The sequence below is a fragment of the Ovis aries genome, chromosome 3 (genome assembly GCF_016772045.2).
Source record: "Ovis aries strain OAR_USU_Benz2616 breed Rambouillet chromosome 3, ARS-UI_Ramb_v3.0, whole genome shotgun sequence".
NCBI classification, from domain to species: domain Eukaryota; kingdom Metazoa; phylum Chordata; class Mammalia; order Artiodactyla; family Bovidae; genus Ovis; species Ovis aries.
The window spans coordinates 212107427-212132516 of NC_056056.1; the positions used below are offsets into that span (position 1 = coordinate 212107427).

The 25090-nt window shown below is 52.8% G+C and overlaps 1 protein-coding gene across 7 annotated transcripts in view; it reads left to right on the forward strand.

Annotated features, from left to right (window-relative positions):
* The window catches only part of CRACR2A (calcium release activated channel regulator 2A), a 153775-nt gene that overhangs the window by 123203 nt on the left and 5482 nt on the right, over positions 1 to 25090 (forward strand). For 6 of the 7 annotated variants that reach the window (XM_042247631.2, XM_042247632.1, XM_027967993.2 and 3 more), the window contains 6 exons: positions 1213 to 1531; positions 6375 to 6507; positions 12550 to 12631; positions 12742 to 12856; positions 22147 to 22248; positions 24861 to 24937. In XM_042247631.2, coding sequence (XP_042103565.1) covers positions 1213 to 1531; positions 6375 to 6507; positions 12550 to 12631; positions 12742 to 12856; positions 22147 to 22248; positions 24861 to 24937 — 828 coding nt within the window. Of the gene's footprint in view, positions 1 to 105; positions 1187 to 1212; positions 1532 to 6374; positions 6508 to 12549; positions 12632 to 12741; positions 12857 to 22146; positions 22249 to 24860; positions 24938 to 25090 lie in introns of those variants that run through there. The other variant, XM_042247635.2, reaches the window with a different exon arrangement.

Sequence of the window (25090 nt, forward strand, 5' to 3'; positions counted from 1 at the left end):
TTTGTGAGCAAGTGCTGCCTCCCCGTTTCTCTTTCAGAATCGTCCAGCTTCAGAACAGTGATACATACATGCTTTTCCCTTTTTCTTTCTGCTGTCGGTCCTTAGGAGCCAGAAATGCTAGAAGCCGGGGAGCAAAGTGAAGGGGCTTCTCCACTCGGCGTATTCTGTGTCCTTCGGCCCTGTCGCCTCGCCACTGCTTCCTGCTCCCTTCTCTCTTCTAATCCTCGTATGTGTGTCTCGATTTGGGACTCAAGTCCCTTCCCGTAAAACCATCCTCAGGTTGACTTGTTCACAGTGGCCCCGGGAGGCCTTTGCTCTCAAGCGTCGAGGACACAGCCCGCGCACTGACCCCATGTCCAGCTCCCGAATCCTCCACCTCCTGCTTCTCCTGCCTCTGGATGCTCAGACCATCTGAGGCCGCTCACTCCAGACTCTCAGGAGAAAGGGAGAAGAAGCGGGTGGAAGGCCCTGCCTGGCTTCCTCGCCAGCTCCGAGCAGGTGGATGCCTGCTGTGCTGGGGCCCCCTCCCCAGAGCAGCGACCCCCTTGCCTGCCTCCCTGAGAGCCACTTCCCTAACGGGTCGGATTTGTGCACCAGCTTATCAGGGAGGTGGGCAGGGCAGCCAGGCAGGGAAACCGGCCTGGAGAGCTGGCGTCTGACTTGGGGACATGCGGCTGAGAAGGGCTGCTGTCTGATCTGGGCGGAGGCCGCCAACTGTTGACCCAGGAGGTTTTGTTTCCGCATCTGTTAGGCTCCTTCTTCACAGCTTCCCTTTTCCTTCGCAGCACCTGCCACAAACTGGACCAGTGTAGTGAGTGTGTCAGGATGGCTCTAGACTCCTGAGCCAAGTGCTCTTTGAGAGCAAGGACCGTGTCATTAGCTTAATGCCTGGAGCCACCATCACCTTCACCTTTGCCATCTCCATCTCTTTTATCATCACCTTCAGCTTTACCATCTCCATCTCTTTCATCATCACCCTCACTGCCTCCATCACCCTCACCTTTACCATCACCTTCATCTCACCTTCATTGTAAAGACATTCAGTGAACGAGCTAGAGAACGCAGGGTCTGCTTCTCCCCTTCCTAGCTCCTATCTGCCCCCAAAGCATGTGCTTCCTCAACTGTCCGTCACAGACGCTGTCGGGCATCCCCTAGCCTCCACTCAGATCATGCTATGATATTGTCTCCACTCCTTGTCCCCCCGCAAAACAGCCAGTCAGAGGAGGAGGAGGATGTATTTGGCCTCCAGAGGCGGAGAAGCTCCCTGGGCCTGAGTGGGTGCCCCCTTCCAGAAGAGGAGCCAGGGCCCGGAGGACCACTCACCCGGCCGCTCCGCAGGATCATCTCCATCGAAGAGGACCCGCTGCCCCAGCTGCTGGGGGGCGGCTTTCAGCAGCCACTGAGCAAATGCTTGGAAGAAGAGGAGGCCTCCGGCCAGGGGGTGGATAGACAAAGCGGACCTGCCCAACCTCTGGAACTCACACCCACGTCTCCCCGAGGGCAGCCCGTCGGAAAAGAAGCCCTGTCTGAGGTACGGATGTTCCCACGCTGGCTTGTTGGTCATCCTGTGCCTTGTCCCTCCATCGTAGCCCAAGAGCCCAGGGCAGCTCGAGGGTCAGACGCAGCAAGCCTGACCACGTGCCGAGTTTGTGTCCTTTGGGTACCACCATCCCCCTCCATCGTGAGAATCATGGCGAAGACTTGGGGGCCTGGGGATGCTCCCCTGACAACTTCTGTTGCTGGCCCCACTCCCTACCCGATGTGCTCTTTTCTGAGTCAGATTTAAAAGCCTTCATGGAGTAGGATGGAACCTCTGCTGGGCTGTGAACATCAGATAGCACACACTTTAAACATGGTCCCTCTTCTGGTCCATTCTGCGACCGCTCCCTGCAGGTGCATCCCTGCTGGGGAGGTCTGCACCCCACCCCTCTCCTCTCAGCTCCTAATGAGCTCACCTCCTGCTCCTCCCGCCAGTGTGACCCTCCACCACCCCGGTCCCACGGCTGTGCCCCCTGCCAGCTCTCCCTGCTGAGTTCTCGGGAGAAGGAGGCACATAGACCGTCCTCTTCTGGATCACTAAGGAAACCCCTCACCCTGTTTGTGACTGGGATCAGCTCCTCAGCCCTGCGCCCACCACTGGACCCTCTAGAACAGCTCACGTGCCTCATGGCAACCTTCAGAGCTGAACGGTCCAGCAGTGCGTTGGCCTATGTGCCAGCCAGCCCTCTCCCGGCCCTGCACAGGGACTTCTTGGCTTCAGTTATCATTCTTGGGCCTGGATTAACACTCATGCCTACAAACCCCTGCTTGTAAAGGACCCTGGGCCATGGGACCCAGAGAGATTGGTGGGCGGAGCCTCCCTCCTACACACCCTTCCACATCCCCCAAAGTGCACAGGCCACACTGGCTGGCAGTGGGCACAAAATGGCGCTTTAAATACCCCATGACGGTGGTGAAAGAAGTGTTACAAGGTCCACGGGAGACAGGGTGGAGGAAGAGATGAAGCATCCTGTCTGCGGTGGCATGTGATCCTCACAGCTGTCCAGCAAGGGGCGTCAGAGACCTGATGCCCCCTTGGGAGTGTGGGGAAGCAGAGCAGAGAGCCCGAGGCTGCACCCCCCCACCCCCTGCAGCGACAGGAGCCCAGCCCCTCACCCGCCACTCTGCCTTCCCCGGCACCACTCCCAGCCTGCGGGCTGCACACATGTGCTGCCCTTTAGCTGGGGCAGAAGCTGCTGCCAAGAGGAAATATATCCGCTGGAAGTCACACAGCAGCCTCAGCAGAGGGTCCCCTCCAAGGCCGCTGAGCCCTTGGTTGGAACCGGCTTTCTGGAAAGTAGTTTGAGAATGGGAATCGAGAACTTTAAATGGCCCCATCTGTAACCAGCATTTCTACCTCTAGCGACCATTCCTAAGGAAATAATTAAAGTCAGACAGAAATTTCATTGAAGAATATAAGCGGATAAGAGCAAACAATGGAAAAAAACACTAGGGACACAAATTAGACTATAGTCATTTAATAGAATGTTGTGGTGCATTGAAGAACTGTATTTTCAAAAAAGCTTTAGTGACTCAGAAAACTGTTCATAATCTAATAATATATGATCCTTGGGTTGGGAAGATCCCCTGGAGAAGGAAACGGCAACCTGCTCCAGTATTCTTGCCTGAAGAATCCCATGGTCGGAGGAGGCTGGTGGGGTATAGTCGACTCATGGGGTCACAAAGAGTTGGATACAACTGAACATGCATGCAATAATATAGGAAAAATATAAAATTATATATAAATTTAAATTTATATATAGTAGTATAAATAAATTATATATAATAAGTCCAACCTCTCTCAAGAAAAACATATTGATTCATCAGATGTGAAAAGGGAATGTAGAATACCTGGAAGAAATGCATCAATTTAGAAATAGTGGCCATTTCAAGGTGGTGGGATAAATGATGAATAATTATTATTTTTCTCTCAACTAAGTTTCCTGGTTTTAAAACTTAGTTTGTAATATGTTTATTTTTTAAAAGCTTTTTTAAAAAGAGTGGCATTGAGAATGAGAACAGATCCCCTGACTTGCTAGTGGGGAGATCCTTTCTCAAGCCCCCTCCCCACAATTTGGTTGTCTCACTATCATGGGCAGGTGGATTGTTCCCCAGGTTAAGGGCTGATAGTGGACCCTGGGAGGATTCGCTGCTCATGTGAGGTGGATCCTGCTGAGCCATCCTGTGAGGCAGCCTCAGCTGAGCCATCACCATGGTGGTGGTATCCTGTCTGCAAAATAAGTGCTCTGCTAGGGTGGGGGTGGGGCTAGGGAGAGCGCAGAGCAAGGTCAGCCCCCCACTCCACGGCCTGGACCATCTCCTTCCAGCCTGGGTTTCATGTTCCTTGTTGTCTCGGGCCTGGGACGCACCTATGGCTGCACTGAGCTTTAGTCTCAAACAAATGCCACATGGAGACACCAGGCTGGCAGAGAGTGGTGCCTGTATAGGAATAAAGAACATGGGGCCGGGACAATGTTTCTGAGCATGGGTTTCTTTTCTCTTTTTTTAAAGATGAGTTCAAATTCCTATAATTGACCTTGAATTCCCTCCTAAGTACAGCATGGAATTGATTTCTCCCCAAAAGGCTGTTAATGGCTTTTCTCTGAAACTGCTAATACCGGCTGCGGCTGCATTACAATATTTGTCCATGAGAAGAGCTAATTCCCCCAGATCCACTTCTAAATGGATTCTAAAGAGCCTGCTCACTCGGCCAGGAGTGCCGGGCAGAGCCTGAGAGCAGGGTTTGGGCAAGTGGGTGGCTCTCTGGACTTCATGACCCTTGGCTTCCCACCCCATCCCCCTGGTCCTGGAGCAAGTCCATTTCCTACTGGCTGGAGCATCGCAGAGTAACACGCTGGCCAGCTCCAGGTCCCTCCCCCTGCTGGGCAGAGAGAGGGCAGTGTGACCGTGTTTTGAAAAGTTCTGCCCATAGCCTGGCATCTCAGGATTTGCCACACTGCTGATGGAGATTGTCTTCCCACAATTGAATAAAAACAATAAGGCCATAAATTCACCTCAGTTCAGTTAGTTCAGTTGCTCAGTCGTGTCTGACTCTTTGTGACCCATGGACTGCAGCACGCCAGCCCTCCCTGTCCATCGCCAGCTCTTGGAGTTTATTCAAACTCATGTCCATCGAGTCGGTGATGCCATCCAACCATCTCATCCTCTGTCGTCCCCTTCTCCTCCTGCCTTCAATCTTTCCCAGCATAAGGGTCTTTTCAAATGAGTCCTTCCAAAGAACACCTAGGACTGATCTCTTTAGGATGAACTGGTTGGATCTCCTTGCAGTCCAAGGGACTCTCAAGAGTCTTCTCCAACATCACAGTTCAAAAAGCATCAATTCTTCGGTGCTCAGCTTTCTTTATAGTCCAACTCTCACATCCATACATGACTACTGGAAAAACCACAGCTTCGATTAGACGGACCTTTGTTGGCCATCAATTAAACTATATTAATTTAGCAGAATGTTATAGCACTGTTAAAAATCACACTTTCAGGACTTCCCTGGGGGCTCAGTAAGGAAGAATCCACCTGCCAGTGCAGGAAACATGGGTTTGATCCCTGGTCCAGAAAGATGCCAAATGCCGTGGGACAGCTGAGCCCACGGGCCACAACGAGAGCCTGTGCTCCAGAGCCCGGGAGCTGCAGCTGCTGAGGCCGTGCGCTGCCATCACCAAAGCTGTGCTTCCCGGAGCCCACGCTCTGCATCAGGAGGAGGCACTGCAGCGAGATGCCTGCGCAGCACAAGCACAGAGTGACCCCGCGTGCCGCAACTAGAGCAGAGCCTTGCGGAGTGAAGACCCGGCTCAGCCAAGACAAAAATCAATTACTCTACGATAATTTTTAAAAATCACACTTTCAAAAACCTTTGGCGATTTAGAAAACTATTCATAATTTAATAATATATTAAAAATAGAAAATTACATGTAAATTTAAATTTATGTATAATATATAAGCAAATTACATATAATATCTCAAATCGCTCTCAAAAATCACCTATTGCTTCATCTATATAGAAAAAAAAATAACTGAAAGAAATGCATCAAAATAGAAACAGTGGTCATTTCAGGGTGGTGGGATGAATGATGAATAATTATTTTCCTCTCTACTAAGTTTCCTAATTTTTAAAATGAGTATTTATCACTTTTAATTTTTAAAGCTTTTTTTTTTTTTAATGAGTGTGGGTTTCTTTTTTCTTCTTTTATTTCGAGGGCAGATGGGGCCCCTAGATGAAGCTGGTGAAATGGGATGACAGGGTAGTGTACAGGAAGGTAGCCTCATTCTTCATCTGGTCTAGGCTTCCAGTGATGGGGCAGAAATAAGAGGCCTGACCCCCATCTGGGATGATTCTGCCCCCAAGATATACCTAAGCTTTCTTTTTCTATCTCCCCATCTCCCTGCCAACACCCCACCTTGTCCTTCCTAATCACTCCCCACAGGAAACCTCCACCTCCTCCATAAGGCCCAGCCCAAAGCCCCGTGCACCCCAAGACCCTTGACTGCCTGACCGTGCTCCCTGGACACGTGGAACATCACGCTGTGACTCTGTACATACGGCCTCCTTCCCTCCGCCACAAACCCAGCCCAGCACAGGGTCTGCAGCCCAGCACACGGGCATCAGTGGTGCTGGAAGGCATATCTCTCTTCCTGCATCTGGTGCTGGAAGGAGCCCCAGTGCCCTGAACCCCAAGCTTCCTGCATCCGAGGCCGAACAGCCTCCCTTGCTGGTTGCTGCTGTCTCTCTGGATGCTGCAGGGATGGGTGAGGGCTGGGGGTGGCAGGCATGGGGACTGGTGACCCTGCCAGTGATTGACCCAACTATCTGCCTTCCGCAGGAGGAAGGCTTCCCATCCACCCCAGACCGGCTCTTCAGGATCGTGTTCGTGGGCAACTCCTCCGTGGGGAAGACGTCCTTCCTGGGCCGGTTCTGCGATGGCAGGTTCTCCCCAGGCTCGGCGGCCACTGTGGGTGAGTTTTCCTCCTGAGGCTGGACCCCAGCCCACCTCTGGAAAGGGGTGGCTGTGAGAAGGGGGCCCAGGGAGGGACTTGGAGCCCTGTGGGAAGGGCCAAGGGCTGGGCTGGGCTGGTAGGTGAGGACCACGTCTGCCCAGTGCTCCATGAGGGTGCAACCATAAATGCTTCCTACGCCCGGCCTGAAGGGGACTTGAACTTAGCAAAGACGGACTGCTGGCCCTGTGTTGCCTTTCTGAACCTGTCTCTCTTGAATCATGCCTTCCCCACTTTCTGTGTGTGCGTGTGTGTGCACGCACCTGTGTAGATGGGCAGGGGACAGTGCTCTGGTGGCTTCTTTTACCCATCAGATGGCCCCATCCTACATCCCAGGCCTGCTGGCAACAGCTGGATTCTGCTGTGGATGCTCTTTAAGCTCAGCTATTAGTGGATCAGGTCTTTGTCTGCTCCATCACTATCTGGGTAATTCTGTGTTTAGGTGGGCTGCCCAGGTGGCTCCGTGGTAGAGAATCCACCTACCAAGGCAGAAGATGCTTGGGTTTGATCTCTGGGTCAGGAAGACCTTCTGGAATAAGAAATGGCAACCTACTCCAGTATCCTTGCCTGGGAATTCCCGTGGACAGAGGAGCCTGGCCGGCTACAGTCCATGGGATCGCAAAGAGTCAGACACAACTGAATGACCGAGCACAAATCTGTATTTAGGGAGAGGCCTTGGCCCCTTTTCCCAGAGTTGCTCCTTGCCTTGGGATATGCCAAGGGCGTATCGACCTTTTAGCTTCTCCCAAATTCAGTCACTCAAGCAAAAAATTAAATGAATTCATGGAGTTTCTTCTATGTGCCATTTAACCTTGCTGATAAGAAAGTGAAGTGAAAAATGTTAGCTGACCAGTCGTGTCTGACTCTTTGTGACCCCCATGGACTGTAGCCCAACAGGCTTCTCTGTCCATGGAATTTTCCAGGCAAGAACAATGTTGTATTAGCTTCCACTGTACAACAAACTGAATCAGCTGTATGTATACGTACATCCCTTCCTCCTGAGCCTTCCGCCCACCGCCCCACCATCCCGCCTCTGCGGGTCATGACGGAGCACTAGGCTGAGTTCCCTGTGTTATACAGCAGCTTCCCTCTAGCTGTCTGTTTTACACATGATCATGTCTATATGTCAAGGCTACTCTCCCAGCTCATCCCACCCTCCCCTTCCCTTTCTGTGCCCACACGTCTGTTCTCCATTCCTGCCCCGAAAATAGGTTCATCAGTACCTGTTTTCTAGATTCCATATATATGTATTAATATATGATATTTGTTTTCTCTTTCTGACTTACTTCACTCTATATGACTGACTCTAGATCCATCCACATCTCTACAAATGACCCAATTTCATTCCTCTTTATGGTGGGGAGTATTCTTTGTCCATTCATCTGTCGATGGACATCTAGGTTGCTTCCATGTCCTGGCTATTGTAGATAGTGCTGCGATGAGCACTGGGGTATGTGGGTCTTTTTACATTATGGTTTTCTGCCCAGGAGCAGAATTGCCAGATCATATGATAGTTCTGTTTTAGCTTTGTAAGGCCCCTCCATCCTCTTCTCTATAGTGGCTGCATCAATTTTCATCCCCACCTAATAGTTACCATTTCCATCTGTCTTCCCAACAACCCTGAAAAGGCAAGCACTGCTATCAGCCCAATGCACGGACCAGGACCCTGAGGCCCAGAGAGGTCCAGAGGCCCATCCTCATTCTCATCAGCTGGTTGGTGCTCACATTGCCCCCCCACCCCACTCACCCTTGCTGTTCCAGCTGACTGTCTCCGTAACAACACGGAGTTATGTGCTCAGCAGCCAGTTTCTGCCACAGGAGGTGGTTGGCATAGGCAAGGCAGTCTGCTGAGGTCCAGGGGGGCATCAGAAATCCTGGACCTTTACCCCACCTCTGCCACTGGCCAGCCATATGACTCCAGAGGTATTTCTTCTTTGCGCCCCAGTTTTCCTCACCTGGAAAAAACGAGAGATTTGAACAAAGCCACCCAAGATTGCTTCCAAGCCCAGTACCCTATCCAGATCACCCTTGACCCCTGGTGGTCTTACAAGCTGGCCCTCTGAGATGAACTTTCCTGCCCAGAGACCTGCTTTGGGAGATGCCAAGGTCTCCTCCAGGATAACCTAAATGGGCCCTCCTTTCCAATTTTCCTCCTATGGATGGGTCTCTCCTGCAGGCTGCAGGCACCCCATTCTTATGGCTGAGCCTTTGTAGATTCCAAATCTGGGGGCCCCTCTTGCCCCACTTCTGCCCTGTTCTACCTGGAGACTCAGAGCCTCCCAAGGGGAAGAATCGGGACTCTGACAGGAAGACACCCAGAAGACCCTGCCGCGTGTAGCTGGAGATGGACGGCTGGGAGTGACCCTGTGTGCCGAGGGTGGTGACCCCGGAAGTGACCTCTCTGGAGCGGGACTGGCCCTCCCTGGAGCATTCCGTGGGGTGACTGCAGAACTGCCCCCGAGGTCACACCTCGGGCATCAGCCTGTGGGAGCAGAGGGGAGATGCTTCGCCCCCTAGGGCAGCCCCCACGCCATGTGCATGTTGCCTCTCCTATTGGAAGAATCAGTGAATCGGGGTCTGCTTACACCTCCAACCAGTGTCTCCGAGATGGAGAACTCTGGAAAAGAGAATATCAGACTAATTTGCACTTCCCAGGAGGCCAATTACGGAAACACCGACAATTTAGGATGGGGAAAAATATCAGAGTTACTAGATGTCTAGAACACCCTTCCTCTCACTGTGCAAGGGGAGCCCAGAGCATTAGCTGGAATCCGCGTCCCTGGCACATGCGTCAGGGAGCCGATGTCACGTCAGCTGCCTGGAAGATGCTCCCTTTAAAGATGCAGGCAAGGCATCGAGTCCTGGACCCTGGGGGCTGAGGGCTCCAGCAGGCTAGGTCCCATAGGCTCAACAGCACAGACCTACAGGGACACGGCAGTGCTTGCAAGCCCTCCTCTTTCCCCAAAGAGATTTCCTGATCGCCCAGCCCCTTGTGAGTACATGACTTGTCCTTGCCCGTTGGCTTGTGCAGGATCTGGGTTCCACAATGCAGCGGTATGTCTTGGGGTGCCCTGCCTCCCCCACCATATGTCCCTTCAAAAGCGGGTGCATGGGTCCTGTAAGTGGCCTGGAAATGTCAAATGATGCTTCCTGTAGAATTCTGGAACTCATGTTGTCAAAGAGAAGAGAGGCTGTTGGAGGCAAAGGCTCTGAACCCAGGACTCTGAGTCCAGGGCTCTCCCTGAGGCCTCACCTTGGTTCACAGGCTCCTGCTTTAAACCATGGGCCATGCCCCAAGGTGCTCCTTCCAAAAGCTTTCCCTGGCAGGATGCCCTCTGACCTCTCCTGGGCTCCAGTCAGTTTCCATCCATCTCCTCTTCTGCACAGAGAAATTCTGGGAGCTTGTGTCCATGACATCACTGGCTCTCCACACTCCCAAGCCCGTGTGCTGAGACTGACTGCTTAGAAAGGTGAAGGTCGCCCTTCCTGGGGTCCATCACCCAGCTCTGACTTGCACATCCTACCACACGCACACTCCACGGTGAGGGGCCCCGGGGTCCAGTCCTCATTCAGAAACCACTTAGGTTGCAATCTGGGGGTCACCTGTGAGTGTTCACTGAATGCTGTAGCAGGACGTAAAGGTCATGGACACCCAATTTCCCCCACACCCCCATCGTGCCTCAGTTTACAGATGGGGAAAGTGAAGTTCCCCAAATACGGTGACATCAGGTCCTCAAGGTCACACAGCTGATTGGAGGCAGGAGCACAGGGTCTGGGCTCCTGGATCGTTGGAACTGGTGCAGCGGTTTCAGAAATTCCTCTAGTCCCATGTCCTCCTGTGAGGCCCTTTCTGCTGGACACTGATGCCCCATGGCCTCCCAGCCCCACACTCCCCTCAGGCTTGTTCGTCTGCTTCCCAGTCTTCAGGTCTGAGGCTGCAGGGAGGAGTGCCCTGTGGTCCAGGAGGGACTCCCCAAGCTCCTGGTCCACTGTGCTCCCTACAAGACAAGCTTCTCAGCTCCAGCAGAGCAGTCACCAGTGAGGTCAAGGGTCCCAGCTGGCCCTCCATCACCTGCCTTTCCACCAAACACAGGGCTTGTCCTCAGGTCCTCAGGGGCTTCAGACCAGGCCCTGGAGGTATCGGCTGTGGTTGGCTTTCTGCTGACCTGTTATCAGATGCCAGGCAGCTACTCTGTCTCCCGGAGCACCCATGGGGGAAGCCCATCCGCTTGAGCCATGGAGATCCCCTTGGGTCTGGTTCCCACCTGTTCTGATGGGAGCACTGAGTCCTGGACTCTGTGGGTGAAATGAAGCTACTGGGTGCCCCATGCCCAGGGTGCTGCTGTGAAGAGGGAAACGAGTCTCAGAACTGGGTTTACAACCTGGCGAGGTTGCTGACCGGCTCAGGCAAAGAGGGTCTGCTGTTCTTCAGCCTTCCGTGGTGGGGAGGGGATGGGGGTGGGTGCATGTGCATGTATGGGTGCGTGTGTCTATGCAGACAGCAAGCCGCACGTGGATGTCGCAGGGGGGCTCCGTGAGGACGGAGGGATGTCACGTGGGAACTGGGAGTGCCAAGCCTTCTACCTTTGGGACCATCCCTCTGTTCCTCACCCAGATGCGGGCACCCTCTTTCTGACCCTCTCCTGGGAACCCAGGGTGTCTGCGGTCCTGCTGACATTCTAGGAACTGATGGCCCTCCCATCTCTCCTGCCCTGCCTGGCCCCTCATGCCCCTTTGCCTGGACATTGTGGCAGGGATGCCCTTTTCTGTCACCTGCCTCTTATCTGCCTGTCCATCTATCTGTCTCTCTCTGGCCAGCTGCTGCTACTGTTCCTCCCTGGGCCCTCCAGAGTAAGGACCCCAGAAGCTGGGCCTTTTTGAAGGTGGAGGGGGTTTCTCACTGGTTTCAAGAACTGATGGCTTAAGAGGGAAAAGTGTTTTAACTGGTTGAACATTTATGAATATCCTTACAGGATGTGGGATAGAGGAATGTTTGTTATCAAAGAACCTGCATTTAGATCCTCTGTCTGAAGTCTGCTATGGGGCACATGGTGTGTTCTCCTTGCCCCGTGGCCTCTTTCTGGGGTCAATGACTCCAAGGGTGGGGGCGGCGGTCACAGCCTCAGAGCGATGATTACAAGGGGCTTGATGGCTGGGATTGGGACTTCCCTGGTGGCTTAGACCGTTAAGAATCTGCCTGCCAATGCGGAAGATCGAGGTTTGATCCTTGGATCAGGAAGATCCCCTGGAGAAAGGGAATGGCAATCCACTCCAGTATTCTTGCCTGGAGAATCCCGTGGACAGAGGAGCCTGGTGGGCTATAGTCCATGGGGTCGCAAAGAGTCGGACACAACTGAGCGACTAACACTTTCACTGGTGGCTGGGATTAGGAACTCTGGACCAACTCTAGGGGGAATGTTGCCTCTGATTCCCTCCCCAGCCCCTTATTCTCTCTACTCCCACCACCCCCCACCCACCCCCTGCCACTGTCAAGCCCTCCTCTCTTTCTGCTTCCCCCTCCCTTCACCTATCTTTGTATCACTCATGGGAGTCTGAACATGCGATCCATCCCCCCAGGGATATCTGAATTTTATTATAGAAATTTTGAAAAGGATTTCAGGGGAAAAGAAGAAAAGGAGGAAGGGAGCGGGGGAGGGAGGAATCTGAGGATAGTCTTTCTGTCTCCTCATTTTGACAATGAGGGAATCAATTCATGAATGATAATTTTTCGCCTTAGTAGATTGCTTTTCCATATGTGCGCTCATCTGATCCCTAAAGAGGGACACTGCGGTTCAGAGGTTCAGTGGTTGGATCGAGGTCCCACAGCTGGTCAGTGGCTGAGACAGGACCAGACCAGAGCCCAGGTCCCCGGGCTCGTTGCCCAGGGCTCCGTCCACGCGCCCACATCGCCGGCCAGGAGCTGCAGGGGGGAGGGCCGTCCCTAGGGCTGACGGGTGGGGGCGTGTCTTCGGGATTGGGCGTGATGCTCAGCTCCACCCACAGGCATCGATTACCGCGTGAAGACGGTGCGTGTGGACGACTCGCGGGTGGCCGTGCAGCTGTGGGACACGGCGGGGCAGGAGAGGTGAGGAGCCACGCCCACCCCGCCCTGGGGTAACCCCGCCTGCCCTCTCCCCGCGGGGGCGGGGTCTGGCTGCCCAGGAGGCCGCACACCTGACCAGGAGCTTCGCGCAGGTATCGCTGCATCACCCAGCAGTTCTTCCGAAAGGCGGACGGCGTCGTGGTCATGTACGACCTCACAGCCAGACAGTCCTTCCTGGACGTGCGGCAGTGGCTGAGCAGCGTGGAGGTGAGCTGCTGGCCTGCCGGGAAGGCCCTCCTCCTGGGCCCTCTCGGGGCCCCTGACTCAGACCCCACCTTCTCCCGCAACAAACCGGTTCAGGCGTCCATGTGTCTGTCCACCCAAGTGCCCAGCATCAGGCTGGTTACTGGGGACCTATAGGTGAACCCAAGAGGTGCGATCAGACTCTGCCCTCGTGAGGCGGCGTTGGGGAGGAGTGGCTGGGAGGGGAACCCAGGAAAAATACAGACTGTGAAAAGTGGGATTAGGAGTTGGGGAGGGAGTGCCAAGTGCCGAGGATGCGCAATTTTCCAGGATGTTTAAATAGAGTCACCAGGGCCTCTTCCCACCGCCTGCATTTTCCCAGCTCCAGGGGGCATTGGGTCCGCTCAGTGTTTGGGGGTCTCATCACAGCCCTTCACACAAAGGGAGGCTCATCTGCAATGTGAGGGTCCCAGGCTGTCCCCAGAGTCACCCTGGGCAGGGCCCTCGAGAGATGGGACTCCTGCTTGAATCCTGGATTCTCTCTAAGACTCTGCTTTCCCACGTTGTCCTTGCAACATGCTGCTCTGTGGGGCCTTTGTGCTCCTGACCACCTCAAGCTGTCCTCAGCCACCTGAATGCAGACGTCCCAAGGCCAAGGGCTTGTGCCAAGTCACTTATTCTCTTTTACAGCCCTGCCCTCCCCGGTCCGTTCACATACAAATAGGAGGTCCCACTCCTTTCACCAGCAGGACCCAGGCTTTGTTTATTTGTTCTGAATTCTAACAGGCATTATTCCGGGACCTGGGGGCTCCTGAAGCAGATAAAAGGGACAGTTTTCCTCTTTTTGCGGGGCTCATGCTCCACCCTCTCTTCAAGCCCACAGGCCTTGCTCAGCTCCTAACCTGCTCATCAGACTGTCCACTGCTGTCCAGGAAGGAGCTGCCAGCCCCGACCTCTGCCGCCCTCCACGCATCTTTGCCTTTGTGACCAGGGCTTGGCAGAGGCTCCTCTGTGCTCAACAGATGTTGGACACAAGTGTGGATGCTGAGTCTCCGTGCAGGCAGGATACTGGGGTTGTTCATTTCATTCTGTCTCGGCCCTGAGACCCATACTGCCTCGAACCCCAAATGTGTTCCTCTTGGAGTCTGGACTTGGATAGGCCACTGCTTTCTCTCCTGTTCTTCTGCTGCCTTGGTGTCACCAAGGAAAATGAGGAACAGGGATGGAAGCGAGGTTCCAGGGCTTCTCAGAAGTTTGCCTGATACAAATTTGATATAAATTATTTTTCGATATGATTGTGTCTAAAACAGGATAGAGAAAATGTATGTTTTGAAATGTAGCGAGTGGCCCTACACAGAGCTGATGGTAGAGGCAGATGGTGGAGTCATATGGAAGTGCATCCTCTTTAAAATTTGTGGTTTACAACCTGATTTTTGATGGCACCAGCAGATTTTATCTTCCTCACAGAGGTAAAACACCAGGAGAGATTTTAGGGCTTACCTAACCTGGTGGTTTTCAAACTTTCCTCCTTGGAGCCCAGCAATCAGCCTTTCCCATGGCCAGAGATGGTCAGGGAAGTATGGTGGTCACAGGTCTGGACTCTCTACCCCCCACCTCAGAGCCCTTCTATATTGTTAATTTTTTTCTTTTGATTGCTTTATTTATTTTTATTTTAGTTTTTGGCCATGCCACAGAGCATGAAGGATCCTAGTTCCCTGAACGGGGAATGAACCTGCATTTGAAATTCAGTCTGCACCACAGGACTGCCAGGGAATTCCCCGTCTTTCAGTTTTGTGAGTTGGAGTCTTGACTATGATTTAGTTAGGCAAGAGGGTTTCTTTTTGAAAACCACAGATGTAATATAGCCATCTGGTTCTCAAATGAAGAAATTGAGGTCAGGACCTCTTCAAGGTCACCCATTCTTTCCCCAGCCACAGACGTTTAATTGCACCCCACATCAAAATTTTGATAAACACACAGTGGGGTTTCTGCACACACCAAACTGGAGGATGTGGAACTTTCAGATTCCGGGCAGGGGGCTTGACTGTACTACACCTTTTTAAGTAAAGGACTTGAGCATCTGTGGGTTTTGGTACCCTCAGAAGTCCTGGCACCAGTTCCTTGCAGTTACAGAGTGAGTTCTGGGAAGAGACAATGCAGATAGTCTAGAATCAGCAAGGATGGATGGAGAGAAATTTACAGAAGTGTGCTCTCTGCATTAGTAGGAGCTGGGGTTTCTAAGGCCGCTGTCTTGCAGAGAGCCCGGGATTTAGCCAGGAAGTGGCACATCAGATTGAATTTGGGGGCGGTGGTGGCGGTAAAGAAATGTCAGAGGGTCTGATGCTGGGAAAGATTGACGACAAAAGGAGGAGGAGGCAGCAGGTGACGAGACAGCTAGACAGCATCACCATCACTAACTCAATGGACGTGAACCTGAGCAAACTCCAGGAGATAGTGAAGGACAGAGGAGGCTGGCGTGCTGCAGTCCATGGGGTCACAGAGAGTCAGACACGACTTAGTGACTGAACGACAGCAACATCGTCGCAGCATGAAGGCTGAGTCCAGTCATTCTGCACAAAGCTGGTGGAGCACTGTGTGATTAGCCTGCTCCTGCCTGCAGTAAGGCTGGATGGCATCACCTGCGTGCACCCCAACAGAGCCACCCACGGAAGCAAAGCTGAAATGGCAGATCCATCTGTGGCTAACTCAGAATTACCCGTGTGTGGACGGGGCTTCTCTGTGGAATTTGTGGTTTGCATTCTCCTGCTTTAGCTTTGAGCAGAAGGTACAGGTAAACTTGAAAAGATGATTCCAAACCTGAAAGAACGTGAAGATTACTTACGGAGCTTTCAACAAAAACAGACCCCAGGGCCTTCTCTCCCAAAGAGAATGATCCGGAACCTGGGAATCTGAGCAACAAGAAAAGCAAAGGTCCCCCAGGTGGTTTTGATCCTCAGCCACCATGGTTTCTAGCCTAAACCAGTGGCTTCTCAAACTGTAATATACATAAATAGTCTCCTGGAGACAAGGTTAAAATACGGATCCTGGGTCAGCAGGTGTGGGCTGGGGCCCCAGATTCTGCATTTCTAGCAAGTTCTAACAAGCCAATGCTGCTGGGCCAGGGACCGCACTTTGAGAAGCAAGATTCTAAATCCTTGTCAAAGACGTTTGTGCTCCTTGAGCAAGAATTTGAGGGGCATGACCCGTGTGCTCAGCATGTCCCAGGCACTCTGGAGGACCCAGTTTAGTGGCCCTGGATTTCATGGGCAGGTGCCAGAGGCTGTGTCATGAGGCAGGGGCGTATTGAGGAACGGTGGCATTGGAAATGCAATTGATCTCAAGGTTCTTGAAAAGCTAAGTTGTTCTGCCTTGGCAACCAGCCACCAGAGACGTCAGGTGATGGATGAAAAGTTGACACCTACTCGGATCGGAGAGGGACGGAACATAAGCAGCACTGGTGTTGGTGGCGCACCTCCAATTTCCACGGTGCTCTGCCAGCCAGCACCCCCCACCCGGAGGAGGGAGGCCGGAGCAGAAGCTTTAATAATAGCCTTTGGGTTCGGAAGCCTTATTATTAAGTGAATGGTGGCCAGCTGTTCCCAGCACCCCATCCCCCCTCAACCTGAAAGCTGTACCGGAGGAAAGGTCTGAGATTATACACGGCAAAGCCTGGCTCCTGGACGAGGTTGCCTGGGGTGGGAGCAGCTGCTGGGGAGGAGTGCAGTTCCCTGAACTCCACTTGGACCTTGTCACCATCTCAGCTCAGCCACTGCCTGGCTCTACAATGTGGGCCAGTCACTCAGTGAAGGAGTGGATGCGATGCTCTGGCCTTCACGTTCTACTGGGGCTGGCCCTTGACTGTCTCGGGGTGGGGGGGAGGCCAGGATGGAGCATATAGACGAGAGGACTCCAGTGATCCTTCCAGCCCAGAGGAAGGATCTGGGCTGGAAGGATCTTCACCCACCCAAACGCCTCGGGTGAAGAAAAGGGACCTCTGCCCCGCCTTATGAGGTGCTTTGCCCACTGCCAGGCCCCTTCCACCTTTACCTGCCCTGCAGGCCTGCTGCAGAAGAGGCCAAAGCTGGACCCAGACTCACTCTGTGAGGATCCTCCTGCCGCCTTACCTTTCCTGTGCACCTATGGGAAATCGCAGCCGTTTAGACCTTTCTGCCACCTCAGCGGCCCTGACCCATCTGACCCTAATCTCTGCTGCATGGGACTCCTTTAACCAGTCCAGGCTAGAGGAGAACCTGGACAGGATCTAAGGGCCCTGTTTTTAGACTGTGGAGCACCCTGGACGTCTGAAAACTTTGTCCCTGAATCAGGTCAAGAAAATAGGATTTGGTACAGGCCCAGTGAAAACTCTTGAGTAAGAAGATCACACCAGTCAATCCTAATCAACCCTGAACATTGACTGGAAGGACTGATGCTGAAGCTGAAACTCCATTAGTTTTGCCACCTGATGTGAAGAGCTGACTGATTTGAAAAGCCCCCGATGCTGGGAAAGATTGAGGGCAGGAGGAGAAGGGGGTGACAGAGGATGAGATGGTTGGATGGCATCACCAACTCAATGGATGTGGGTTTGAGCAAGCTCCGGGAGATCGTGAAGAACAGGGAAGCTTGGTGTGCTGCAGTTCATGGGGTCGCAAGGAGTCGGACACAACGTAGTGACCCAAAAACAAGCCCAATGGGGCCTCCCTGGTGGCTCAGTGGTAAAGAACCCGCCTGCCAGTGCAGAAGACGTGGGTTCGATCCCTGGGTGGAGAAAATCCCCTAGAGGAAGGCATGGCAACTCACTTCAGTATTCTTGCCTGGAGAATCCCATGGACAGAGAAGCCTGGCGGGCTACAGTCCATGGTGCTACAAAGAGCCGGACACGACTTAGTGACTGAAAACAACACAAGCTGGATAGGCTGGTATTTCTCCTGAATCCAGATTGCTGGTCCCCAGTGCCTGCAGTCCTGGCATACTAACTTCTTGTTTGGATCTTTCTGTCACCCCCAGAACTCTGTCCCGTTAAGCCTGTACGTCAAGAAAGTAGCATCTGAACCAAGACATGAACGAGCAAGACCAGTGAATCTGAGCTGGAATAAAACCATGGAGATTAATGTCACGTAGGCTGTTTGCCTTATAACTGAGAAATCCTGAGATGCAGAGAGAAGTGCCTTGTCAGAGGATCTGCAGCTGGTCAGGTGGCACAGCCAGGGCTGGAATCTAAGGTCTGCTCCTGCCTTCTGCTCCTCCCTCATCACATGGCCCCGGTTACACCTGCTTCTGAGAAATAGACGTTCATCTCTTTCCGGCCCTTCCGGCTTCCATCTCAAAGCAGAACAGCTCTGCAGGTCTCTGCTCCCCTCCTGGGTGACTAGCTGGCTCTCATTCTGTGGTCTTTGTCGTCGGTGACAATGTATAGCACTTGGCAAAAAATAGCAGCTTGATTTTTTTCCCCCATGTTCCAAGTTGAGCTCAAAGTGCTGGCAGTTTAGAACGAACTACGCAAATAAATCTTGTTTTGACTCATCTTCTGGGAGGGGGGGTTGGATAAATATGGAAACCCCCAAGATATAATTTTGCAGTCATTTTTTTGTTCTTAGCATAACTGCGTGCTTTAATGTGTTAAGATGTTTTTTTTCCTGCCTCTAGAGAAATACAGCACTCGCCTGGCTAAGTGCTTTTTATTGCCTCCCAGCCAATAGATATTAACACACACACACACACACACACACACACACACACTCTGTCTCTCTCTCTCACACACACACACAGCTACCAACCAAATGCAACAGCTGCAAGTCCTAAGCTTGCTCCGAGTTGACAGTTCCTATAAGTTAAAGTCAGAGATGGAGAATATTTGAATTTCAACAAGTCTATCTTCCAAGAAGTTCAAGTTTAGAGAAAAGTAACTGAATGGTGGAAGGTGGAAAGAGGCTTCTGAGGACAGTGGGAGGATAGACGCCAGCGCTGAAACCCACCTCTCAGCTCAGGGAGCAGAGAGGGGAGAGAGGAGGGAGCTGGACAGGTCCCATAAGCGCTGCAGCAGAGCTGGACAGGGCCTGGAGGGCCTGCCCGGAGACTGTGCCCAGCTGGTCACTCCTTCCCTCCAACCTGGGCTGCCCTTGTGACTTTGTGAAAGTGAAATTGACAGTTGCTCAGTTGTGTCTGACTCTTTGCAACCCCCTGGATTGCAACTCACCAGGCTCCCCTGTCCACAGAATTCACCAGGCAACAATACTGGAGTGGGTTGCCATGCCCTCTTGCGGGGGATCTTCCCGACCCAAGGATCAAACCTGGGTCTCCTGCATTGCAGGCAGATTCTTTACCGTCTGAGCTGCTAGGGAAGCCCCATGTGACCTTACCAACATCTGTAGAGCCGTCCACAGACATTGAGTGGCTGCAGACTTGGGCACCGAAGGAGGTGCTCCTCGGACTTTCAAAAGGAAGTATCACTTCATCTGGTGGGTCATTAAGAGCATCTTTGTTCAAGCAGTGGACGGACAGGCCAATAGCTAGTTAGGTAGGTGAATGACGTAAAGTGTAGGCAGAGGGCTCAAGTGTTGAGGTTCAAGTCAGAGAGGGCCATGAGACCCCAGCCCAACCCCGGCTCCTCCCATGTTGGAGACAGATCTAGGGTGGGGTGAGGACACCTGGCTGCCCGTGATGGGTAGCACATGCCGTGGCCTTACGTATGTTCTGACTTTTTTTTTTTTTTTTGTGCCACATCTTTGCAGATAGGCCTCGTTCTCCTAAATCACAGGGTCCACGGAAGAGAACTGAGGGGCCAGAGAGTTTGTATAGGAGGAGAACACTGCAAAGAGCAGAAACCACCACTCCAGCTGGGGCTTGGACTTTTTTTTTTTTTTTTCTGCTCCTTCTAAACTCTTTCATCTTTATTTTTATTTTTTAGCCAGGAATCGTTTTAGGAAAGAAGGCCGCCTCTCCTTTTTCAAGGGCAGCTCTGCTGCTCATGATACAGGTGCCAGGCTGCCTGCTCCTACCTCATCCCATTTGGTCATTCAGGACCCAGGGAGAAAAACTAGCCATTTCCAGTAACAATATCAGACTGCAGGCTAGAATCCCACCCTGCGATTTCAAGTCCGATGCTCTTATTTTCACAGAGTTTCCACATCAAGAAATCCCACCAGCCTTAAGTCATTTCTCACACATCCATCTACAAATATCTCTCGCGTGTGCTCCAAACAGCAAGGCTTTTGGCTCATTTTCCTACTTCTTCCTCTTTTGTTCCTTTTCTGTGAAAAACTGTTTGCAGGAGTTTCTGTGGCACAAAACAGGTGAGACTGTGGGGCATCCCTGGTCCTCGAAGTCTGGCTAAGAAGGAGTCTGGTGGACCGTGCATGCAGCCATGAGTATTTCCTACACACGGGTACCTGGAATATGGCGGAGCCCACCCAGCGCATCCCCCAACACGTGCACAAGTCAACCTACTTCTGATGTCTCAGAGGACACCGTAAGATCCGGGAGTGCCTTGAGTCACCATTCGTCTCACCATGGACATACAGAAATACTGCCTTTAGAGAGTTCTGGTTAATGAGACAGTAGATAGCAGAGGGGCTTCTCGGGTGGCTCAGCGGTAAAGAACCCACCTGCCAATGCAGGAGACTCAGGTTTGGTCCCTGGGTTGGGAAGCTCCCCTGGAGAAAGAAATGGCAACCCACTCCAGTATTCGTGCTTGGAGAACCCCATGGACAGAGGAGCCTGGTGGGCTGCAGTCCATGGGGTCGCCAAGAGTTGGACACGACTGAGCGACTTCACTTTCACTTTTCACTTTCATGCATTGGAGAAGGCAATGGCAAACCACTCCAGTGTTCTTGCCTGGAGAATCCCAGGGATGGCAGAGCCTGGTGGGCTGCCGTCTATGCGGTCGCACAGAGTTGGACACGACTGATGCCACTTAGCAGTAGCAGCAGCAGCAGCAACAAAGTAGCAGGGGTCATTGGAAATAAGAACTTAGAGCCAAGGATTTGAGAAAGGTGATCCATATACTAAAGGATGGGTCTTCATAACACTGACTTTACTGGCAGTTATTTTGGATTCTCTGAGCTCTAATGTTCTCATTTAATCAATGAGAATTTTTTTCACTACTGAACTGCAATAAAATGGAATGTGTAGACTGAGGAACCAGGGAGGCTTCATTTCAAATGTGATGACATTTAAACCTCTGTAGGCGTCCTGTTGGAGGGACCATGGATGTTTGCTTGACCAGGTCTAGGGTAAGGCAGCTGAACTGCTGGTGACACTGTAGCCACTGGCTGGCTTCTGGCATCCCACGGCTCTCTCTACTTGGTGAAACACAGAGCTGCAGTGAACAACTAGTTGTTACCAAATTATGATTAAAAGCCCCTAATTAAATATCTCACAAAACAAAAATAGCAACCTGAGCGAATGTGAACATTACCGTATTGACTCAGTTTCTGTGTGTCTTAGGCCCTTGGGGTGCAGGAACTCTCGGCTGCAGGGAACCTGCGGTGTAAGAGCCCTGGGGAGCAAGGACCCTGGAGTGCAGGGATCCCAGGGTGCAGGGACCTGGGGTGCAGGGACCCCAGTGTGCAGAGACCCTGGAGTGCAGGGATCCTGGGGTGCAAGTCTCCAGCTGACACATCACAGCTGCTGGAGGAGTAAGTAGGGTTGAGCCCTCAGATTAACCTGTTCTTCTGGCCCATGAACTGTGGGTGCTCCGGCCCCCATTCTTCCTGATTGAGACTTCTTCAGAGCCAGGGTACCCAGGACAGGGATCCCCGTGGGGTGACCTCCAGCGAAGCACACGACAGCCCTGTATTGGGCACTGTGGGCTCAGGACCATGAATCGGACCGGGACCCATCCTTTCAGAAGCATTGTGCCAAGTTCAAAGTCCCCAGAGGTGCCACTGCTGGCGGCATAGCCCCTGGACCACCTCCTAAGCCCATCACAGTAATTCCTTGTTCATTTGGTCATGTCAACCAAATCGGGTCACTTGGGAATGCCCGTGGAGGCTGTGTACAGACCCTTATTTAACAGCATCAGCTGTGCCCTCGTTCTTCTCCAGCCAGGACCCGAGGAGCAGGCTGGAGGGAGGTTCCCTGCACAGAGGACTGGGAGGCACCAGAGGCAGCCTCAGGCACTCACAGAAGCCCAGCAAACTAAGGCTCTGGGAGACTGAGGTCCCCTCTCTGCTCTGGGCTGACTGTCTTATCACCCAACCTCTGTGGCATCAGAGAATTTACAAGCCAGTTTGAGTCTTTGCAGCCAGTGTTTTCTCCTGCCCTTCCAGGTTCTCCTTAAAGATGTATCTCTCAGTTGGGGATTATCTTTTCCACAGGAAGCTGTGGGAGACCGCATTCCTGTTCTTCTGCTGGGCAACAAAATTGACAACGAGAAAGAGCGGGAAGTGCCGCGGGGCCTGGGAGAGCAGCTGGCCAAGGTGAGGGGCGAGCATCCCGTCTCTCTGGACTTGGAGGAACCCTGAGGGGGCTTGGGCATGTGCCCGGAGCTGGGCTGGGATCCTTCTTGGGGAAGTCCCTGGGAAGGAAGCAAGCAGGCCGGGGATGGTGTCCTGGCATCAGGGGGCAGTCCAGCTGCTGTGCACGTGGAACTTTCTGCAGAGAACCAAGTTTGCAAGACAGACTCGCCTTGGGTGTGGGGAATTTCCCAAATCCTCTTCCTTGGAACTCAGAATTATGAATCCTCAGAGGCTGCGGCTGCGCACACACTCAGTCCTGTCCGACTCTCATGTAGCCACCAGGCTTCTCTGTCCATGGGATTCTCCAGGCAAGAACACTGGAATGAGCTGCCATTTCCTCCTCCAGGGGATCTTCCCGACCCAGGGATCGAACCCCAGTCTGCCTGCGTCTCCCGAATCCGCCTGCGATGTGGGAGACGCAGGCAGATTCTTTACCTACCAAGCCATCGGGGAAGCCCAAACCCTCCACTAGGAGGAGGTTCCTTATTTGTCTCCCAGCTGATCCTTGAGTCCCATCCATCCCTGTTTCTTGACTTGGTCACCTTCACAGATGGCGCGCTCACTCCCTGCCAGGCCGTGTGCTCTTCCTCGGAGTGTGTTCTTCCTGTTAGAGCGTTCCTCCTTCCCACCAAGACTGAGTCTCCAAGCTGCAGGCTTGAGACAGACTCCAGGCAGGCCCTGCAAAGCCAACCATTAAAATAAGCACCAGCCCCCTCGCCCAAGCAGAGAACCACTGTGGCTTGAAGGAAATCGGACAGCAACACAAACCACTCTGGCTCTTGGCAGCCTGCCTTCCCTCGGAGCAGATTCTAGGAAGCGTGTGTCTGTGGAGCTGGTGCTCTGCAGCACCAGGGTTCCATGAGTCTTGGTGTGCTTGCTCGAGACAGGGACTTATGGCCTCTGGGGCTGGGCAGGCAGGCACAGGGGTGAGATCCACGGGAGGAGGAAGGTCTGGCAGCTGTGTGGTCAGCGGGCAGCTCCATGTCCCTGGGCCACATCCGCAATTCCAGGTCCAAAGAGCTCCGAACACAAAGGCTTTTTTGCATTTCATTTGTCAGAAGAACCTGACCAGGACTGCAATTGGGGCTTTTTATGGTTTTTGTTTACTTCACTTTGAATGAATACTCAAATGCTTCACTGAAGAAATATTAATATATTTGATTATAGGGTACTGTTGTATATCCACAGAGGCTATTATATAATATATATTATGGACAAGTATTATCTGTCTTGTCCTTATTTCTGGGCTTTCCTGGTGGCTCAGATGGCAAAGAATCTGCCTGCAATGTGGGAGACCCAGGTTTCATTCCTGGGTCTGGAAGATCTCCTGGAGAAAGGAATGGCAACTCACTGCAGTATTCTTGCCTGGAGAATGCCATGGACAGAGGTTACCATCCATGGGGTCTCAAACAGTCGGACATGACTGAGCAACTAACACTATTATCTTTCTAAAACTTAAAACTTCTGGGTTCCAAAATACACCTGGATCCAAGGATTTTGATTAAGGAACTGCAGATCTGTATCTTTATCATTCCATTTTATTTTTCTTTCTTTCTTTCTGTAAGTGCAAAAAAGAGAAGGCTGGGAGAAGTTAAGTGATCTGTTCAGTCATCACCCGTCCTCAGTGGTGGGGTTGGGGCTTGAAGCTAAGGGGCAAATCATGTCTCCAGTTCCAGGTCTATGTGCCCCCCCCCCACCCCACCAGGGAGCCTTCATCCTTCTGTGGACTGAAAGGGAGTCAGGACAGAGGTGTGCAGGGACCAGACCAGGCGAAGGCAGAGGACGGAGCTGGGCCGGCATTCCTGGGGCCTCCTGACCTGTGGCTATGGACGCATTTGCACCCAGCTGCCTGTCCCCCAGGGTGTCAGCCTCCAGGGTTCCTGCCAGATGCCACTAGTGTTGTCAGGAACAAAGCAGGAAGCCTGTTAATGGGAGTGATAAACGGGATAGGATGAGCCTTGGCCCAGCCCCCTGTCGCCACACTTATAGTCCACCCTCTGCCTGGTGAGGCGATGGACAGTTGTCCTTGTGGCCCCAGAGTCCTGTACCCCAGGGCCCGCAGCATGGGCAGCCGGAGTGTTCGTTAACTGGCGTATGAATTATTAACAACTGTGCCCGTGTGCCAGGGAAAGCGAGTTGCTGGGAGCCCAGTGGAGACCTGAACAGGCTCACCCACCATTTGTACCCTCTCGAGCCTCAGTTTCTCTGCCTGTAAAGCAGGAAGGGTGTCGCCCACCCTGGCCTCTGTCTGAGTCTTGGCCTGCATTGCAGGCTGGTGTGAGAAGAAAAAGGAGCCTGTACACCCCAGACAGCAATTCCAGAAAGCGTGAAGCACTAAGGCAGCAGCGTAGGTTGTGTTGTTTTATAGTTCTTATGGCTCCCCTGGGAGATGGTTCCGGAACCTGCATCCGTCAGGGAGCCTGAGGGACAGAACTCAGCCTGGTACAGCGTAGGGAGGGCACGTGGGGAAGTGACGGTGTGGCAGGTGTAGACGGGCATTCTCCCCCCACCCAAGGCTCCCTCCGTCCCCCCTCCCCCACAATTCTCCTTCACGCCGTCTCCTCTGATTCCAGGAACACAACCTGACCTTCTACGAATGCAGCGCCTATTCTGGTCACAACACAGAAGAGTCTGTGCTCCATCTGGCCAGGTAATGAGATGCTACTCAGCTGGTGTCTCTGTCTGCCTAAACCCCCTCTGTCTGTCTGAGCCATCTGGGTAGAGGGGCTGGAGCCCTAGGCCTTTGTGTGGGACCCCAGGGTCAGGAACAGACCTCTGAAACACAGTGACAAAAGAGAGCCTC